The sequence below is a fragment of the Bubalus kerabau genome, chromosome 4 (assembly GCF_029407905.1).
Source record: "Bubalus kerabau isolate K-KA32 ecotype Philippines breed swamp buffalo chromosome 4, PCC_UOA_SB_1v2, whole genome shotgun sequence".
In the NCBI taxonomy this organism is placed as follows: Eukaryota; Metazoa; Chordata; class Mammalia; order Artiodactyla; family Bovidae; genus Bubalus; species Bubalus kerabau.
The window spans coordinates 36,078,322-36,098,412 of NC_073627.1; the positions used below are offsets into that span (position 1 = coordinate 36,078,322).

Sequence of the window (20,091 nt, forward strand, 5' to 3'; positions counted from 1 at the left end):
GGAAGGTGATTGGGATTGAGGCTCAGTTCAAATGACATCTGGAAAGCTGGAAAGGATCTCCCCATTCATCCCTCCATCTTTCTGTTCAACAAGCGTTTACTAAGCATCTGCTCCGTATCAATCACTGAGCTAGTTACTGGGGATACAGCTGAAAACATTGACCTTGGCTGCAAGTTTACAGTCCATCCCTGTAGGGTCCTCTGTGGAAGCCACCAGCCACATGTAGCTCTCCAGCACTTAAATGTAGTGTTAATCGCTCAGTCATGTCTGACTCTTTTGCAACCCAGTGGACTGTGGCCCTCCAGGCTTCTCTGTCCATGGGATTCTCCAGGCAAGATACTGAAGTAGGTTGCCATTTCCTTGTGGCCAACCTGAAATGAGATGTGCTGTATGTCCACAAGAGACATCAGATTTTAAACACTTAGCACAACAAAAAGAATGTGAAGTAGCCTGTTAGTGATTTCCTAATCGACATGTTGAAATGTAATATTCTTTTTGTATTGGGTTAATATGTCATTATAACTAATCAGTTATTTTGCTTTACCTTTAAAATGTATCCCCTAGAAAGTTTAAACTTATATATGTGGCTTGCACTGGTGGCTCCCAGTCTACTTGTGCTGCACAGCACTGGTTTCGAAGGGGATACAGGGATAGAGATGAAAACATACAAGAAGGTTTACATAGGTGCTTTTATAAGTGTGTGTACAGGATGCAGTGAGGGCTTGTTTTTAATTCAGGGGGCCATGAGAAAATGGGGGAAGGAATGAGTTTATAATGTGCTAGTCACTTGAAGCTCAGTCGGTAAAGAATCTGCCTGCAGTGCAGGAGACCTGGGTTCGATCCTTGGGTCAGGAAGTTCTCCTGAAGAAGGAAATGACAACCCCCTCCAGGATCCTTGCCTGGAAAATCCCATGGACAGAGGAGCCCGGTGGGCCACAGTTCATGGGGTCGCAAGAGTCGGACAGGACTGAATGACTAAACCACCACCAGGCACTTGAAGATATCGTCACACATGTTAAAGCACTTTTATATCTTCATGTGTTGGTTTGGCACTTGAAATAGCTCCCTTAACCTTTGCAAGAGCGATCACTGCAATCTGACCACATCTTTCCAGGCTTCTTCGACCACGTCACCATCATCTTGCTGGACTGTTTGTGGCAGCAGCCTCTTAACCACCCCCGCCCTGCCCCCCGACTTTGATCCATTCTCTATGTTATAACCAAAGGAATCCTGGAAGAAACACAAGCTTGGTCATTTTACTCGTCAGATGAAACCTCTCCCATAGTTCTCCACTGTCCTCCGGATAAAATCTGAATTCCATTTCCTGGTCTACACCTCCCATCTGGCCCCTGCCTACCTCCCCAGCCCTGTATTTCACACTCCTTCACACTTGTTTGCTTTGCTGTAGCACTGCTCTGCTGTGAGCTTTTTTCTGAGCTTGGAAAGCCCTGTACTGTCTCTTCTCTGTGCTATTTTCTCTGAAAGCATTATTCTCCTCTGTTGGTCTGGTTAGTGCCTCCTTCTTCAGATTATAATTTCAAAATTACTGTCTCTAAGGAGACTTTCTGGAACTTCCCTGATGCCCACCCCTGCCACCGTTCTGGGTTAAGTGACCCTCTTATGTGTCCCTAGATCTCACTAAACTTGATGTAGTACTTAATGCTATATTGCATTCTTGCAAACTTTTTGGATCAGAGTGTTCTATGAGAATCTACTAAAAACTGTACATTTTCTCCCTGAGGGGGTGGTGGTGGGGAGAACACAATACATTTTGCATGTAATTTTAGAGATTTTATAAAACCCCTAAAACTCTTTAGGTTTCCATGCACTCCAGATTAAAAACCCCTGCTCTCTTACAATCATTTGCCAATTTGCTTTTATTTCCAGCTGAACTGTGTGCCCCTTCAGGATAGGGACCCTGCCTGTCGATACGGATGTCTCCATAGCAATGGGCATCACTCCCAGATACAAAAAGCATTTGTTACAGGTATGACTTGTTCTAAGACATTAGGATGCAAGGACTATCATGCCTTTGTTTTTCTAAAATCAAATGTGAGTTAGCCCTATCCTGCGTGGTTGGTGAGATGTCTTAAATTAGTCATTTTCAGCCGAGTCTTCTGTTCCCCACCTCCAAAACTCCAGCACTTAAGGGGCCCAAGAAAATTCTGGAAAGTTCCTTCTTTCTCAACTCATTAGAGATTTTTTGTTTGTTTGTTTTTAATTATTCCTCCTTCTGTTTCAAGATGCCATAGTTGAGCACCCATCCTTCTTATCAGTCAGGAATTGTTGCCCTGAGTGGGCTGTGAGGTGGTCAGTGGAGTAACCTCTGCCTGGAAGTCCTACCTCTTCCAGGAAGCATGTTGAAAGGGAACCCTTTCTCATGGACGCCACAAATCTTCTATGCCTTCACCTCTTGCAGGGGAACAGCTCTTCAACTCAAAAACACCACCTTTCCTCTTATCTCTCTGGAATGATCTGACATGAAATCCCTTGACAGGCATGATAGGAGCTAAAAACGCATAGACACCTAAAAAGACCAAGCAAAGAATGTCAGTGAATAAGGCAGGTCGGCTTTAAGAGACTAGAGGGAGTGGTGGCGGCTGAGGCATGCTCTGGAACACAGGCTTTGTTTAAAAAAGAGCAGCAACTCAGGCACCAGCCAATGGGTGCTGAATTTCCAGATCTTCCATGTTTTCAAGGGAAGCCAGAAATCTGAATTTTCATGAGAGAACTCTTTTCTTTCTTAAAACATTACCTGTTAAGGTATATTTTTCAAATCATGTAATTTACAATATAAAATTCAGTGTGTGTGTGTGCTCAGTCATGTCCAACTATTTGCAACCCCCTGGACTGTAGCCCACCAGGCTCCTCTGTCCATGGAATTTTCCAGGCAGGAGTACTGGCATGGGTCACCATTTCCTTTTCCAGGAGATCTTCCTCACCCAGGGACAGAACCTGTGTCTCCTTCGTCTCCTGCATTGGCAGGTGGATTCTTTACCACTGAGCCACTTGGGAATCCCATAAAATAGACTTTTTGGTAAATTTATCCAGTTGTGTAACCATCACCATAAATCAATTTTATAACACTTTCATCATCACAATAAGATCCCACGTGTATATTTAATGTTAATCCCTGTACTGTCCTCCCTTCTCCTCACCCCAGCCCTCACCCTGGGCAGCTAATGTTCTACTTTTTGTCTCTAGAGCTTTGCCTTTGGGGGACATTTCATATAGATGGAATCATACAGTATGTGGTTTCCCTGTCTGACTTCTTTCACGGAACATGTTTTCAAGGTTCATCCCTGTTGCTGCATGAGTCTGTAGTTTATTTCTTTTTATTGCTGAATAGTATTCCATTGTGTGGGTGTACAACATTTTGTCAACCCGTTTACCAGTTGATGGACATTCCATTTTTTTTTTTTTTTTTTTGCTATCATGAATAATGCTGCTATGAACATTTATGTACAAGTTTTTGTGTCCATATATATTTACTTTTATTTTTGTTTTTTTGGTAGATATCTAAGGATAGAATTGTGAGTTACATGGTACATTTCTGTTTTTTTGTTTGTTTTTGTTATTTATTTTTGGCTGCACCGCTGCCTGCAGGCTTTCTCTAGTTGCAGTACACGGGCTTCTCATAGTGGTGGCTTCTAGTGCTGCAGAGCATGGACTCTAGGGTGGATGGGCTTCAGTACTTGTAGTGCGCAGACATAGTTGCTTAGTCCCCCAGCATGTGGAATCTTCCTGGACCAGGGATTGAACCTGTATCCCCTGCACTGGCAGGTGGATTCTTTACTACTGGACCACCGAGGAAGTCCAGTACATTCATGTTTAACTTAAAAGAAATTGGCAAACTGTTTTCCAGAGTAGCTACACCATTTTACATTCCTGCCAGAAATCGTTGAGAGTTCCTGTTTCTCTGCATCCTCACCAACATTTGTTATTGTCTGCCCTTTTGATTACAGTCATTTCAGTGGGTGTGGAGTGGTATCTTATTGTGGTTTTGATTTGCATTTCCCAAATGGCTAATGATGTTGGATAGCTCTTGATTATTAAGTGTTGGAATTCACTCAAATTTATTTTAAAAATGCTTCATATCAGCCTTGTACAGATGGAACAAAACAGCTTAGAACAAATCAGGTTCATGGGCCTGACTGTCATCAGTGAATGAGTTTGGACTTGTGACTTGGACTCTGCAAAACAATGGCCTGTGACCTTTTTCTTTTGGAGGTAAAAGCAGCCTAGACTGCCAGCAAAAATTATTATGGAGAGAGGACAAAGATTTCTCACTCTTTTGTAATGAACTTGTAGACTAGGGGGAAAAAAAGACCCTTTTCATCGATATGTTCATAACACCATGCTTTTTACCCCAGTAAATCAACCTGTTACATATGAATTGAATGAGTCCTTTAGGTATATATTTGTACCCTTTTGAGAAATGAGGTTAAGGAATTTGTCAAAGGTTAAAACTCAGGTGGGGATTCCCAGGTGGCTCAGTGGCAAAGAATCTGCCTGCCAAGCAGAAGACATGGGTTCCATTCCTGGGTTGGGAAGATACCATGGGGAAGGAATTGACAACCCACTCCAGTATGCTTGCCTGGAGAATCCCAAGGACAGGGGAGCCTTGTGGGCTACAGTCCACAGGGTCACAAAGAGTTGGACACAGCTGAGTGACTAAACAACAACCAGTGGCAGAGACGGATTTAAAGCCAGGTCTATGTGGTCCTAAATCCTATGTTTTCCTGCTCAAAACAGCAACAGATTCTGGGATGGAGCTACGTGGGGTGAGACTGGAGTCTGAAGAGCCTGGCTGGCTAGCTGATCGAGGTGGAGGGGAACACAGTGTGGGAGCAAGGGAGAAGAAGAAATCAAAGTAGTTTCAAGTTGGTCGTATTAAAAGACAAAGGGAAGCTGGGAAGAAAAAGAATTTGGGTGAGATGAAGTGGGTGTGGGAAGAAGGTAAGTTTTGAACTTCCTGCTTTTGCAGTTGTCCTCCAATCCAGGTAGGGACACCTAGCAGACAGTTGAAAATGTAAGGCCCCAAGGCTGGAGAGATGCCATGGCTAGAGATACTTTTGTGTGCACGAGTATGTGCTAAGTCATGTCTGACTCTTTGTGACTCTATGGACTGTAGCCCACCAGGCTCCTCTGTCCATGGAATTCTCCAGGCAAGAATACTGGAGTAGGCTGCCATTTCCTACGCTGGGGGATCTTCCTGACCCAGGGATCAAACCTGTGTTTCCTACATTGGCAGGCCGATTCTTTACCGAAGTGCTACCGGGGAAGCCCAGAGAGACATTAGGGGACAGTGTTTTTGTTTTTGGCTGAGCCATGTAATTTACAGGATCTTAATTACCTGACTAGGGATTGAACCTGAGCTCTGGCAGTGAACACTCCCAAGTCCTAACCACTGGACTGCCAGGGAATTTCTGGAAACAGTCTTTTCATTATTGATTTCTCATTGAGACTGACGTCTGTATGATGTTGAATTCTGTTGAGCTGAGCTTCCCGGTCTTCTCTTCTGATGGTCCACTGACTTTGTTTTATAATTATGGGAAATCACAGACTTGGTGGCTGATGGGGCGGTTTGTGTGTGAATGCTCTGTGCACTCAGAAATGACTTCAGTGGCTGGCAAAGCTGAGACTCAGGCGTTAGAAATGGAGTGTTTGGTCTTCTGTAAAAAGTTTATTTTTTAATTCAGAAGAGGAATACTTGTCACATACTACGTACAGTTAACTTGTACTCCACGTGCAGGCTGCATAAGGACAGACTTCATGCAGCCAAGTCACAAGACACCTGGACAAGGGGCAGCTTACTCCAGCAGGCAGGTGGGGGTGGGGGACCAGATGCACTAGGACAAAGCACAATACAGGACCCGATTCCATTTCCCCAGGAAGGACTCTGTATTCAGCTGCCTTGAAATTGTCTCTGAATTCTACCAACCCCTCCTCATCATTTCCTGCCTTGTTTTTTTGCTTTATTCACCTTTTACCAGACTGGAAGTTTCCTAGGCTTAGCCACTTACATCATGTCGTAAATATTAAAATGCATCCTTATTGAACATGAACTAACATCTTGCTATAAAATTTTTTTGGAAAAGATTTTGCAAATTTCAATTTTTTTAAGACTAAATGATTTTATTCTTGTGACTTACCCAAACTTTATTATATTTATATATTATTAGGGTCGTGTCGCAGTTGATTAGATATTGCAGACATTTCATTAAATATTAACTCGGATTTTTCTAGTTGCCTTTCCTTATTTTGGAACCTTTTTTATTTTTTTCCTCAGGTCTCAAACGTTTTTTACAAGGCCTTTGAAAAGTTAATAGGCCCTGAGGGATAAGAGTCCAGCAGAACCTCCTCATAGCCCCTCTCATGTAGGGAGCTGTATACTAACAAAAAGAAGGAAGTAACGAAGGAATGAATGACGTGAAGTCGTTTTCCCAAGGTGGGTTCCCTTCTCAATATTCTGGAATCTCAGCCCAGCCAGGCATCTGGGTAGGGAGGCCTCTCCCCTCGCAAACCCGGCGGCCGGCGCTCAGCGGACCTAGGCAGGGTCAGCCTGGGCCCGAGGTCGCGACAGGGGCCTGAATGCCGACGGCCGACGGCAGGCGAGGTCTGTCTTCCCCCCGCCCCACTCCCCCAGTTGGTGCGCATGGGCAGAACCGCAGCCCGAGCCCTGGCTCCCCTCCCCCACTGCAGGTGAGCCGCAGAGCCGTGGCCCCCACTCCCCGCAGCCCCGGGGGTGACGTCAGGCCTCTGGACCGCGCTCCGGCCCCGCCCCTGCAGGCAGCGCCGGGAGCTCGCGACTCGGCGGTGGAAGCCGGTCCCACTGTGGGACACGCCGGCTGCGACAGGCAGAGGGGGCGGCGAGGCTCCGTACTGGGCTGCCGCGGCGGCGGGACGCCAGGGCGTGCAGCGTCCAGGCGGAGCTCGGGGCTCTGGCCGCGGCACACGTGCCCCGCCGTCCGCACAGCCAAAGCCGCTGCGGGGTCCGCACCCACTGCCCCGCGGGATCGCGGGACGCCCTGCCAGTCTCAGCTGTCCATCTCTGCCCTAGCCAGCCAATCACCCACGACTGCCCCGGCCGCACCTCCCGGAATCTCTGATGGACGTGCGGCTTAGCCTGTAATATGGGGGCCTCGGCCGCCTGGGCTGGGAGCGGAAGCCAATGAGCATCGTTTCAGGTGGGTGGAGGGAACGGACCTCGGGAAGGTAGCTTCGTTCGGGTTGCTAACGTCTTCCCTTGGAGATGGGCGCGCAAACGGACCAGTGGGTCTGGGGGCGGTGGTGACGGGCGTGGAGCTGGCCCAATGAGGGTGGGAGTGGGTGGGGCAGCCCGGAGTAGCAGTGCTAAAGGAGCCCGGCGGAGGCAGCGGTGGGTTTGGGACTGAGGCGCCGGTTCTGTGGTCGCGGCTGGGGACGTGCGCCGGCGCCACCATCTTCGGCTGAAGGTGAGAGGTGCGGTTGCCCGGGTCCGAGACCGGCGACCGGAGACCGGGGACGGTTTGTGGTGGGGAGAGGGGTCCTCCGAGGCTCTGGAGGGCGAGGACGGAACCGAAGCGGGAGCTGGGGAAGAGAGAAGGGACTCTGGGCGGAGGGTTTGTGCTGCGGGGGCCGTAGATTCCTGCGAGGAAGGACATTGCGGGGTGGTGGCGGGGAACGGGACCCCAATGGGTGGAGAGACCCCTGGAGGGGTGGGGAATGAGGTCCTTGAGAGTGAGAGACTCCTGCGGGGATGAGGGCCTGCAGGTACGGGAGGACTGCCCCTGGGGGACTGGGGATGGAGATCTCCGGGTGGGCATGTGCGGACCTGGTCCTCGGCGTTCGGGATCCGTGCGGCGCGTGGTTGGGGGAACCTCGTGCGCTAGTGGGGGTCCCTGGGGATCCCACGAGTCTTTGCCTGTTTCTCAGGAGGGGAGGGAGTCTTGGGGCGGACTGGAAAGCGCAATCCCGATTGGGGGTGGGGGAAGCGCTGGACGGGAAGGGCCCTTGGGTGGGCTGCTGGGTGGCTTAGGCCGGCTGCGGCACCCGGAGTGCGGTGCGGAGTTCGCCGAGGGGTCGGAAGGCGGGCGGCGCGCCTGGACCTGCTGGGTGGAGGAGGGACGCGAGGGCAGGGCTGCGCACGGCCGGGGCAGCGCGCGGCGGGTGAAGGTCTGATCAGCCGGCCGCGGGCTTGGGGAGGGTCGGGCTCCGCTGGTCCCGGGGGAGCAGGGCGGGAGCGGCGGCGTCAGACCAGGCTCTGTGGGGTTTGCTGGGGCCGGGGGTGGACGTCCGGCCAGGCCCGGGCGGCTTGGGGGGGGGGGGGGGGCGAGGCGGGAAATGTGGCGGGGGCGCGCTGCAGCAGGGCGGCTGGGGGGGAGGGTCAGCCCTTGCTTTGGGATCCCTTTATTGTGTAAGGGATCTGGGCATGGCTCGCCGCGGAGTCTCTTCTTGGCCTTCTGCAGTGGGGGGGTCCAACCTTGAGCCCATAAAATCGGCCTGGAACGAGGTCGGAGGGAAGTTGAAAGCGCCGAGTCCCGGCGTCCGCGCGGGCTTTGTGGGCCTGCGGTGGGCGGATGCGGCCCGGGGACCGGCCAGGCCCCCAGCCCGGCCTGCCTGGGAACCGGGGCCTTGGGGAGGAGGCTGGCGACCTGGCGGGTCTGAGCTCGGCTGGTGAGTTTTGGCTAACGTGGCCTCTGCCTATGACCGTTATCTCCGTTTCTTAGGGCCTCTGCAGCTCCCTTCAAGATCACTGCGGTTGATGAAAGGGGGTGGGGTGGGGTGGGGTGGGTAGGGGAAAGCAGGCGGGTAGATCCCTAGTGCAAAAGAAACAAAGACGGCTGTTTTCGCTGAATAATATAATGCCAAATTTAATACTTCAGTTTTGCCGAGATTTTTGTTTTTTAACATTGAAACTGAGGATTCTTTAAGTCGGGCTTCATTATTCTTGGTAGTGTCTCACTCTGGAAAACTTTAATCTATTTATTGTTTGATTTCCTTCATCCATCGGCCGTCATTAATTATCCTTTTAGTCCCATGCTTTTGATGTTTAAGTATGCCCTGTCTGTCACGGATCCTGGAAAAGTGGCCATTTTATGCATCTCCTTACTTCTGCATCTTAAATTCAGTTCCTCTCCGTCCTTATCTGGAGAAAGCATATGGTGTAATTGGGCGATATAGCACCAGCTTTTGCAGCAAAGAGATGTGACCCGAGAGCTTGCCTTTTTACTTGGGCCCCTTAGGGAAATCATTTCAAGGAAGACAGGCTGGATGGAAGGTGAGACAGAGGAAATTTTCAAGGGCACGTTGTATGGTGAAAGACTGTAGTCTTCAGCGGATTCTGTACCTTCTTGTCATGTAGGAAGAATAAAAATTCCTGGTGTCAGTCTCCCCGCTTCAGAAACGTTTAACACAGTGTGAAGATATTCGCAGAGGTGGCTTGGGCCTTGAAGAGCGGTAGTGTCCTTTCGCACTTGATTTGCATTTCTGCTCATTTTTGGTCAAACATGATGTGAACAGACTTTCACTCAAGATGAGTGACCTCAGTGGTAGCTTTACACAAATTGTAGACGATTCTGTTTCAGTTTATCTGTCTCAGGGAGATGTGCTATCATGGATCATTTATCCATCGTTTTTGTTTGGATTTTGGTATGCAAAATAGTTATAAAACTTTCCCTGTGCCTCTACCTACCATAGGCGCTGGGAGGCAGTTGAGAAGCTTAGTGGGTGGTGTTTCTTTGGGAGTAAAAGATGGCCTTGGGGATGAACCCCCAGGGGTGTGTGTGTGTGTCGAAAAATCAGTGAAGGTGATGGGGCTTTGACTCTGGGGTGGGGGGCGGCTGATAAATGATTTAAGTATAATTAGGCAGTTACTTCAGAGGACACCAAGAACTTTCAGAGTCTGTCTGTTACAAAGAGTTTCCTATTGATTCCTTTTTTATGAAATGTAAAGCCTTTGCCAGATTGTGCTAGTGTGTTCATTGGCTGAGCCTGTCCTCATTTTTCTTTTTTTTGGCCACACCATGTGGCTTGTGGGATCTTAGTTCCCCAACCAAGGATCAAACCTGGGCCCCCAGCAGTGGAAGTGCAGAGTCCCGACCATTGGACTGCCAGGGAATTCCCTGAGCATGTACTCTTGAAACCATAATTGATCATTGATCGACAGGCATGTCAAAATTTTCCCTTCCTCACCTTCCATCCTTGTAGCACGTGTTCTGGAGCTGAACTCTGGGTTTCCTCCCAGCTCTGTTCTTTGTTATCTCTGTGACTTTGGGCCAGTTTTTGGCTTTCTCTGAACCTTGGGTTCCTCACCTGTAAAATGGAGATATTAAAAGCACCTGCCTGGTGAGCCTGTTGTGAGGATTAAGAGTAGATATATATACACTTAAACCACTTAAGAATAGCGCCTGGCCATCATTAGTGGTATGTAACAACAGTATTTGCTGTTTTCAAAATTCTAATGTTACCCTTCCTACAAGGCAAAGCATTTGAAAGTGGTTTCCCTATTAAATACCAGCATTATCAAGACAAGTTGCCAAATGTACAATGGAATGAGAAAAATACAACATGTTTGGCAACCTCAAGTGAACAGTTAAAATGAACAAAACCTCTTCCCTGGCCTCAGGGACTCTACCATCTAAACAAGGATTTGACCACCTACTACTGCCTGCTGAGTGCTCTGGTACAGAGACGAGAAGGGTGCCAGAAGAGCAGCACAAAATGTTAGGAGGAGGAGAAGGATTAAATTGCCAAGTTGACCTGAAAAGAACTTGTGAAAGGATGGCATTTGGGTCAGGATTTAAAGGAATGGTCAGTTTTTGGTGGTGGAGAAGCCGAAGCTTACTCTGAGGGTCAGGACCGTTCATGTAATGTTGATCAGTAGGTATATAAATGCCTTCCTGTGGACCAGGGAGTCAGCTCACCGTATAGCAAGGACAAAACCATCCTTGCAGCGTTTAGTTAGTTATAGAAAACTCTGGAAAAGTAAAAGGTAAAAGAAGTTTGTAATCCCACTATCCAGTGAAGACCCAGTGACTATTTGTTCCCTTTGAAACAAAAAAAGACGTTTATATGTAATTTTTCCCCACAAAATTGGGAACATATTATAATCACACTTTTGTGATCCCTTTTCTTCTTATGTTAAATTACAGGTGTTTCCCCACCTAGCAGTAGTACATACTAATACATTTAAAATGTATTGATTTGATCAAATAATTTTGTAAGTCTATCAGTTACTTAAAAAAAAAAAGACCTGCCCTAGAAATGACCTGTTAAGTTATTCTAATTTATAGTCACTTGCTAAATCTCAGCAGATAATTTACATGCCCGTTGTAAAAGGAAAGAAATGCATGCATTTTTCTGAAGTATTGTATCGGGTATACAGTTTATACCTAATATGGATAATAAGAGTAACTTGTTATCCTATTTTTGTTCTAGTTGGACATTTTCTCTAAGAGACTGTTCTTCCTAAGGCAGAATGTGTCCTATAGTCTATCCAGATTTATCCAGGGTGATTCCCACTTCAGAGCCATCTTCTTCCTAGCGGTGGGTAATATATAGGTTGGGAAGACAGAAGACTTGTTATTAATCTTATTAGTGCAGTCTGGAGAGGTGATGTGTTTTTGAAACCATGCTTCAGAATGTACATATATGCATGAATATTTTTTCTATTGCCTTCTCCCACATGGATGCCTTTTAGTTAGAAAGCATATTAGTAAATCTGTTGGTAGAAGTCTTAATGTTACATGTTTTGTGATTTTTGTTTTATCCGATTGTATACTCCTAAAACTGGTAAGCATATCCTCTAATTCAGTTAATGAATTAGTCTGAAACACTGGTTTTCAACCTTTTTTGCCTTCCCAACATACCTGGTGGTAGCAGTGGTTCACCATGGCAACCAGAGAACTGTGGAGTGATGGTTCTCCAAGTGTGCTCCCAGGACCAGCATTAGCAGCAGCATCTGGGAATTTGTTAGAAATGCAAATGACCAACGGTCTCCACCCCAGACCTACTGAGAATAAGGCCTGGCAGTCTGTCTTCTAATAAAGCCTTCAGGTGTTGCTGATGTAAGAGCCAAAGTTTGAGAACCCTGCTCCAGGCCATGAGTGTTTGTAATCCTTGACGTTGTAACAACTAGTTTCTGAAGAATCTTAGCTATTTGATTCTAGTACATTCTTACTGGGCCTGAAAGGGCTAGTATTTTGTTTCCTCTATCAGTGTTTAATCTTTTAGGATAAAACTAGCTAGATCTCTTTAAGAATCTGAAGAAAGTTATGAGTGTTCTCTTCAGAAAAGCACAGGTCTACAAAAAATTATACAGTGTATTTAGACCCATTTCAGTGTCTTCATGAAGCCTGAACTTTGTCTGTGCACTGAAGGTTAAGAACCTCTTGATGGGACTTCCCTGGTGGTCCAGTGGTTAGGACTCCATGCTTCCACCTCAGGGGGCCCAGGTTTAATCCCTGGTTGGGGAACTATGGTCCCAAATGTCATATGGCATGGCCAAAAAAAATTAAAAAAAAAAAAGAAAAAAAACCTCTTCACAACCTGCGGTGATTTTTATTTCCCTTGCAGCCTTCCATCTAAGAGGTGGGTAGGTAGGTAGGCAGACAGGCAAGAGCTTACCAAGAATCCCCTTCATTTGGGGGAGAGAGAGAAGTTGGGAGAGTTGGATGGAGGAGCAAGAGCAGCTGCTCCCTTGCCTTCTTGCATTGATCTGAGTGAGGTTTGTGATAACCTGGGATTTGGCTGGAAAATGACTTACTACTCCAAGTCATAAGGGAAGTGTTTAATGATGGTGTTGGATTCCAGAAAGACACTTGTCAGGCAGGAATGATGAGTCACGTCAGAAAGGTGAGTGACGAATGTAAAATCCTGTCACTTGATCTGCAAAGTCAGTCCCACAAGCGTGAGAGGAGAAGTAGCTTCAAGGACTGTGCGTCGGGTTTTGGCTGACAGCTCCATGTGAGCCAGCAGTGAGCACTCAATAAACCGCTGAGGTCTTAGATACAGTCATTGTAGAAGTCCCAGAAACATGCTTTGCTCTCCCTGCCAGGGCTGAGGCTGTGAACAGTTCCTTTCTCTTCTGCACCAGTCACACCACGTCTGGAATATTCTGTTTGCTTCCGGCCCCTCTAAAGGGGTGTAAACACATGGAGTCTGTTTCGAGGGGAGAGACCAGAGTGGGGGAGTGAGTCTTGGTGCAGGACGGAATGCAGAAGAGGAGCTGGAGGGGAGCAGCTGCAGGCCTTGGGAGTGGAGACCTGTACCGCCACCATCACATACTTGAAAGGCTGGGTGTGACACCAACTCATGCACTCACCCTCTGTGGCCTCATGGGATCACACTGAGATCACGTGGGCCATGGAGAAGCTGCAGGGGGCTGGCTTAGGGGAATCATAAGAGTGTTGAGTCTGTTGTCTGAAGGGCATCTTCCCAGGTGGCACAGTGGTAAAGAATTTGCCAGCCAACGCAGGAAACAAAGAGACACAGGTTCGATCCCTGGGTTGGGAAGATGCCCTGGAGGAGGAAATGGCAACCCACTCCAGTATTCTTGCCTGGAAAATTCCATGGACAGAGGAGCCTGGCGGGCTTCAATCCATGGGGTCATATAGAGTGGACGTGACTGAGTGACTGTGCACACACACACAGGATGGGAGGAACGTTCTAGACCTGAGGTTTGCTCCACTGCTAGTCACCATGCATTTCTGTAGTGACATCCAGGTGGTTGCAGTCATTCCAGCACCACTCCCGGGGTCTTTTATCCTGAATTTCTGTTTTCGTTTTCTTAGTTTTCCTTTCCCTTCTTCTCCTTGTTTAATTTGTGGTGAGGGTGAAATAGGAGATGAAGAGAAAAACAGAGTCCAACTGCAACTTTGCTGTTTTCTTCCACTTGTTTTTCAGCCCTCAGTGACTGAGGGTACATCTTGAGTGGTCCTCAGAGAACCAGTCATCATTTATGGTCACTCCTGAAGTTTATCTTGGAAACCCAGTTATTGTAACCCTGGAGGGGGCTACACCAGCTTCTTTACTCCAAGTTCATGCATTTTGTTTACCAGAGCTTTTGTTTTTAAGTTTCTTAGAAGAGTTGTGAACCATAGCTTATTTCTAAATATCTGACTTTGTTTTCTTCCTCTTCTCGTAGAGGTGATCGCTCTTGGAGCTTCCTGTTTACAATGGCACAGAGAACTGGACTCGAAGATCCAGAGAGGTATCTCTTTGTGGACAGGGCAGTCATTTACAACCCTGCCACTCAGGCTGATTGGACGGCCAAAAAGCTAGTGTGGATCCCGTCGGAACGCCATGGTTTTGAGGCAGCTAGTATCAAAGAAGAACGGGGAGATGAAGTTCTGGTGGAGTTGGCGGAGAATGGAAAGAAAGCAATGGTCAACAAAGATGATATTCAGAAGATGAACCCACCTAAATTTTCCAAGGTGGAGGATATGGCAGAATTGACATGCTTGAACGAAGCTTCTGTTCTACATAATCTGAAGGATCGTTACTATTCAGGACTTATCTATGTAAGTATGCCCTCTAAATAATCATGTGAGTTGGTGCCTGGGAATTCATGAAAATCGTACATACTGCCCTAATCAATGTGGAATACTCTCTCTCTCTGTTTAACATGACTATTTGTACTAAAGATGGGAAGATTGCCCCAAGTCTTACTTTGCTTTAAATCTTAATTTTAAATAATTCAGTCTGGATTAAATACACTAAAACGGATTTGAGACTTTTGTGTAGGGGTGCTCTGGAGCCTAATAACATGGAGGAGAGCATGTGGCAGAAAGATCAGGGAGCTTAACATGGTAATGAGAGTTGCATTCACAGTAGGATAATACAGTGGGTTTTTAGTGTACACCCAGGGGTGTAAAGAAGCGGGGCTGCGAGCTTAGAGGTTTCAGTGAAGAGCGAGACCAAGGGCATTGGGTACAGGGAAGTGGGAAAGCTGAATGCTGAGGTTTTTAAGAGGAAACAGTTCAGGGTCAGATTGAAGCTGGGGCTGTCCTGTGGTTAGTAGTTGACACATGTCACAGTCACTGACAATGTTGCTGAGCATATGCAAGTTCCCGAAAATAATAGGGGTAAGGTTGAGAAGAAATATGAAAGCCAGATACTGCAAGAATCTAGAAAGCCAAAATATGTTTGAAGGGATGGTAGACACAGGTGGTGGCGTTGGTTTAAAGAAGGCAGGGTAATTAATTAGCAGCAACGTGGGTGGACCTAGAGATGATCATACTAAATGAAGTAAGTCAGACGGAGAAAGACAAACACCATGTGATATCACTTATACGTGGAATCTAAAATATGACACAAACTTATCCACAGAACAGAAACAGACTGGCAGACCTAGAGAACAGACTTGTGTTTGCCATGGGGGAGAGGTGGAGGAGGGATGGTTTGGGAGTTTGAGATAGGTAGATGCAAGCTATCATATAGAGAATGGAAGAACAGCAAGTTCCTACTCAATAGCCCAGGGAACTGTATTCAGTATCCTTTGATAAACCATAATGGAAAAGAATATGAAAAAGTGTGTGTAGGTACACGTTTTCAAATTCTTTTACATATATGTATATGTATATATGAATCACTTTGTTGTGTGGTAGAAATTAACACATTTTAAATCAACTATACTTCAATAAAATAAATGTAAAAGAATAAAGAAGGCACGGCAGATAGAAGGTAGATTTAGAAAGAAGAGACGTTGAGAGAAAGGTTTGACATTTTAATGGTCTGAGTTTGGGAAACCACTTGAATTTTAGGTAGAGGTAGCATTTGTACTACTGATGTTCAGGCGTAAGTCAGAACTTAAGCAACTCAGAGGTCATTTTACCATAGAATTAGTTTATTTAGTGGATATGTACTGAGCACCTACTATGTTCTACCCCGAATATTCATTGGAAGGACTGATGCTGAAGGCCCAATACTTTGGTCACCTGATGTGAAGAGCTGACTCATTGGAAAAGACCCTGATATTGGGAAAGATTGAGAGCAGGAGGAGACGGGAGTGGCACAGGATGAGATGGTTGGATGACTCAATGGACATGAGTTTGAGCAAACTCTGGGAGATAGTAAAGGACAGGGAAGCCTGGCGTGCTGCAGTTCATGGAGTCTTAAAAGAGTCAGACACTGCGTAGTGACTGAACAACAACTATGTTCCAGGTGCTGAGAGCGTGCAGGGAACAGGCCAGGCCAATCCCTGCCTTCGTGACACTTCCTTATAAGGAAATGAAACAGGACTGTGGGGATGGCTTTCCCCCGTGAGTATGGGAAGGATTCTGAGAAGGTAGCATTTGAGCTAGAATCTGGCTGGTAGGAAGGAGTTTGCCATGGGAGCATCTGAGAAGGAGTAGTTCATTCCTGACTTTTGCCGGAGTGGTTTGAATCAATCCTGATGGTCTCTTTTATTTTTTCTATGTGAGTTAGGATGCAAAGTAAGAGTAAGAGGCACCAGGGTTGGGTAGGTGGCTTGAGGAGAATGGGGATGCCTTGGAAAAGGGAGGAAGCAAAGGATAAGAAAACAGTTGGAGAACAGCGTTGGGAATCCAGCGGAGACTGAGCAGCCGAGTATATTTTTGGAGAGAGGGAGTGAGAAAACTGCTACATGCAGGGATTGTGGGCAGATCATAATGTTGAGATCAGAGAGGGATCCATTTTGGATGATCCCCCATGCAGTGAATTGTGAAGGGCTGGAAAAGCAGGGACACAGCCAAAAAGGTGTGGAGCACTGCCCTGAGAACAGGAGTCTGTCTTCACCTTGACTCCCCCTGGCCCCTGTGGGCAACTGCACTGAGGACAGAGGACGGAAATAGAGGGGTAGGAGGCTGTGGGTAAAAGCGAAGGATGAAGGGAAAGGCAGTTTAGTTTATTGTAGCTATTCCTCATGACAACTCTAAGACTTTGCAAGTATCTTTTATTGAGTTTGACTCATTTCCAGCTTAATTCAGGGTCAACATGAGTAAATTATCTTGAATTTCTTCTCAAAGCGTGGCCGCATGGTCTTTAGAAAAGGAGAATCTAAATTTTGTAAGAAGTTCTAGGGTCTCAAGAGAGGTGAGGGTTTAGGAGGATCATACCTTCAGTTAGTGGGGTGGAGAAAAGGTTCCTACAGAAGATTCAGGTCGGAAACTTGACTCTAAAGAAACCTGCTAAGGAATGGGGCTGTGGGTGGCCATGGTTGCCAAGCATTGAATGAAAGGTGTGTTGGGCTTTGAAATTTACCAGGCAGTTGAAATTGATCAGTTGAGGCACCATGTTACAGACTCTCTAATAGCTTGGCTGGGACCTTTGGGATATATTTCTGTAGGTAAGATACAATGTAAGTTACTTAGGTTACTAACAGGTTTGGTTATGTTACTTCCTTATATCTTTAGATTTAATCTCCCCAACATCCAGCTCTCTGGTCATTGATTTTCATTTTCTTTCCTAATAAAATCACTTAAAAACTGCAAATGTCATCTCTACTGACATTTTAGCTTTGTTTGTTGTTGTTGTTCAGTCGCCAAATCGTGTCCAACTCTTTTGCAACCCTGTGGACACATGCCCTTCACAGATTTTGATGTGTAGTATTTTTATTGTTCAGTTCTAAATATTTTCTAACTTCTTTCTTCATCAACCTGTGAACCATTTAAAAGTGTACTTAAAAGTGTACCTAAACGTTGGATTTTAAGTTATCTTTGTTACTGATTTTTAAGTTAATTTCATTTTAGTCAAAGAATATAGTCCACACAGTATTTATCATTCCTTGCTTTTGTTGAGACTTGCTGCTTGTAGCACACCGTCACATTTATGAGTGTCCTGTATGTTTGTAAAGAACGTATATTCTCTTTTGATGGCTCTTCTGCTCACTGCGTGGAGCCTTAAGTAGTGGGATTTTAGGCCATCATATATCTAAACTGACTTGTTTTCATTCAGGGCACCATGGGTTAGCTGTCTGTCACTGCCTTTTGATTTTTGCAGACTCAAACAATTGGGAAAAAAAAGAATGTGTATTCTGTTACTGTTGGGTGCGGAGTTCTATATGTGGCCATTAGACTAAGCTTTTTAACTGTATAAACTTTACTGATTTTTTTTCTTGTCTATGTGTTATTGAGAAGTATCTTAAAAACTCCCAGTGTGTTTGATCAAACTTACGTACGTATTCCTGAAAAATATAGTTTTGCCTGTTGATGAGTTTTTATATGAATGAATGTCTTAATATATTCCTTTTTGTGTCTTTTTTTTTTTTTTTGGCTCAGCATTGTATTTTTTAGATTCACTCATGTTACTTTGTGTTAATGTAACTCAGTAGTTCTCAAAGGGTGCTTCATAGACTCCTAGGGGCTTCTTTAAGACCCTTTCATGACATCCTCGAGACCAAAACTGTTTTCATGGCTTGATTTGCCCCTTCACTGTTGACACGGATACTGATGGTGCAAAAGCCGTGGTGAGGAAAACGGCTGACCCCTTATCACGGATGAGGCAGTAACCCCTACTGTCCTGGTAGTTGTGCTGATCTAGTTTTCTTCAAGAGCGTCCTTGATAAAGCAGGAGAAATGATGGGTTTTATTAAATCTCAGCTCTTGGGAACGTGTCTTTTAATATTCTTTGTGATTAAATGATAAGTAGCATAAAACACTTCTGCATATTGAACTAGGATGGTTGCTTTGACGAAAAGCATGTATGTAGAGCTGTATGAGTTGCAAGCTAAACTTGCCTTTTTTTTTTTAATAGAATGCCATTTTTATTTGATAGAATGACTGGTAGATAAGCTGTGGTTAATTGACACCAGGGTACTTGGCCAGACATTTTCTTGAAAATGAACAGAGACTTCCTAGGTGGTCCAGTGGTTAAGACTGCACCTCAAGTTTAGGGGATGTGGGTTCTAACCCTGGTTGGGAAGCTTAGGTCCCACACACTGTGCATGGTGGGGTGAAAAGAAAATGAACGGAGTGAGCCTGACACTTCAAAGAAAACAATTGAATATATTTGTCAATAATGATAAAATTTGATTTTCCACATGAAAATTAAAAGTTGCATCTGCCACTGAAAATACCTTGTCAATACATAAAACCTTTCTGATGAGGTAGATGGCAATATTAATGAATTTTTTTTTACAATGTCATATAGTGTGAGATGTTATCATTTGGAAGACTTGTATAATGCATTGAGCCAAAGTTTTCCAAATGATGTGTACCTGATGTTACAAAATCATGCCTGGGTAAAAGATTGGTTCAGCATACAAGTGTTCAGCCAGTGACTTTGATGTGACAGAATATGGAAAGTTCGCCGACAGGGTGTCAGATGTTACACTGCATCTCATTTTGAGAAATTCTCACTTGTCGAGTTTTGGTGTAGTATCAAAGAGAAATATCTATAACTTCATGAAAAGACTGCTAAACTACTCCTCCCTTTTCAAATTAAGTATCAGTGTAAGATACTTCATGTATTTCAGTCAAAACAACATCACAAATAGATTGAACGCTGAAACAGAATGTTGAATGTTTTCTATTAAGAAAATTGAGTGTTTTCTATTAAGCCAGACAAAAGATTTGCAAATAAAAAGCAGTGCCACGCTTCTTGCTTTTGTTTTAGAAAACAAAAGGTTATTTTTCCTAAAAATATTATTTTTATTTTTAAACAAATAAATATACATTTAAAAACCCAGTTTATTGATATTTGTATATTTATATAAAAATACATAATACAGAAGATTTGGGGGATCTTTAACAGTTTCTAAGAGTAGTCAAGTGCCCTGAACTATAAAAGTATTTTGTTCATTTTTGTGGAATGTAATGTTCCAGTGTAAGATTTTTGTCCCAATTTATTTATCCTCTCAACTGATTTTGAACATTCCCCCTGTCTCCCCCCAAGTTTGGGGCTATTGCAAACACTGCTTCAGTGAACAGCTTTGGTCATGTCCTGGTGCATATAAGCATGGCTTTCTGTAAGGTATATAACCAGGAGTGGAATTTCTGGGTGACACAGAACATGCATATCCTTAACTCATATCTTGAGCACTTCTTTTTTTTTTTTTTTTTTTTTGACAATTTCTAGATAATACCTGAGATAGATTCCATCAGGAAACACACGGCCCTCTAAATAGGTATTCAGCACATTTAATAAGGG

General features: G+C 45.2%; 1 protein-coding gene and 1 non-coding gene across 3 annotated transcripts in view; both read left to right on the forward strand.

Annotated features, from left to right (window-relative positions):
- The first annotated feature begins 7,344 nt into the window (after nucleotides 1-7,344).
- MYH10 (myosin heavy chain 10) overlaps nucleotides 7,345-20,091 on the forward strand; it is a 119,880-nt gene continuing 107,133 nt past the window's right edge. For both annotated transcript variants that reach the window (XR_008713072.1, XM_055576566.1), the window contains exons 1-2: nucleotides 7,345-7,457; nucleotides 14,129-14,504. Coding sequence is in view for 1 of the 2 variants with exons in the window: in XM_055576566.1 (XP_055432541.1) it covers nucleotides 14,160-14,504 (345 nt within the window). In the remaining variant the exon portion in view is untranslated. The remainder of the gene's footprint in view (nucleotides 7,458-14,128; nucleotides 14,505-20,091) is intronic.
- LOC129651958 (small nucleolar RNA SNORA79) lies at nucleotides 17,814-17,955 on the forward strand. Its single transcript, XR_008714447.1, has one exon. It is a non-coding gene; the product is annotated as a small nucleolar RNA SNORA79 (small nucleolar RNA).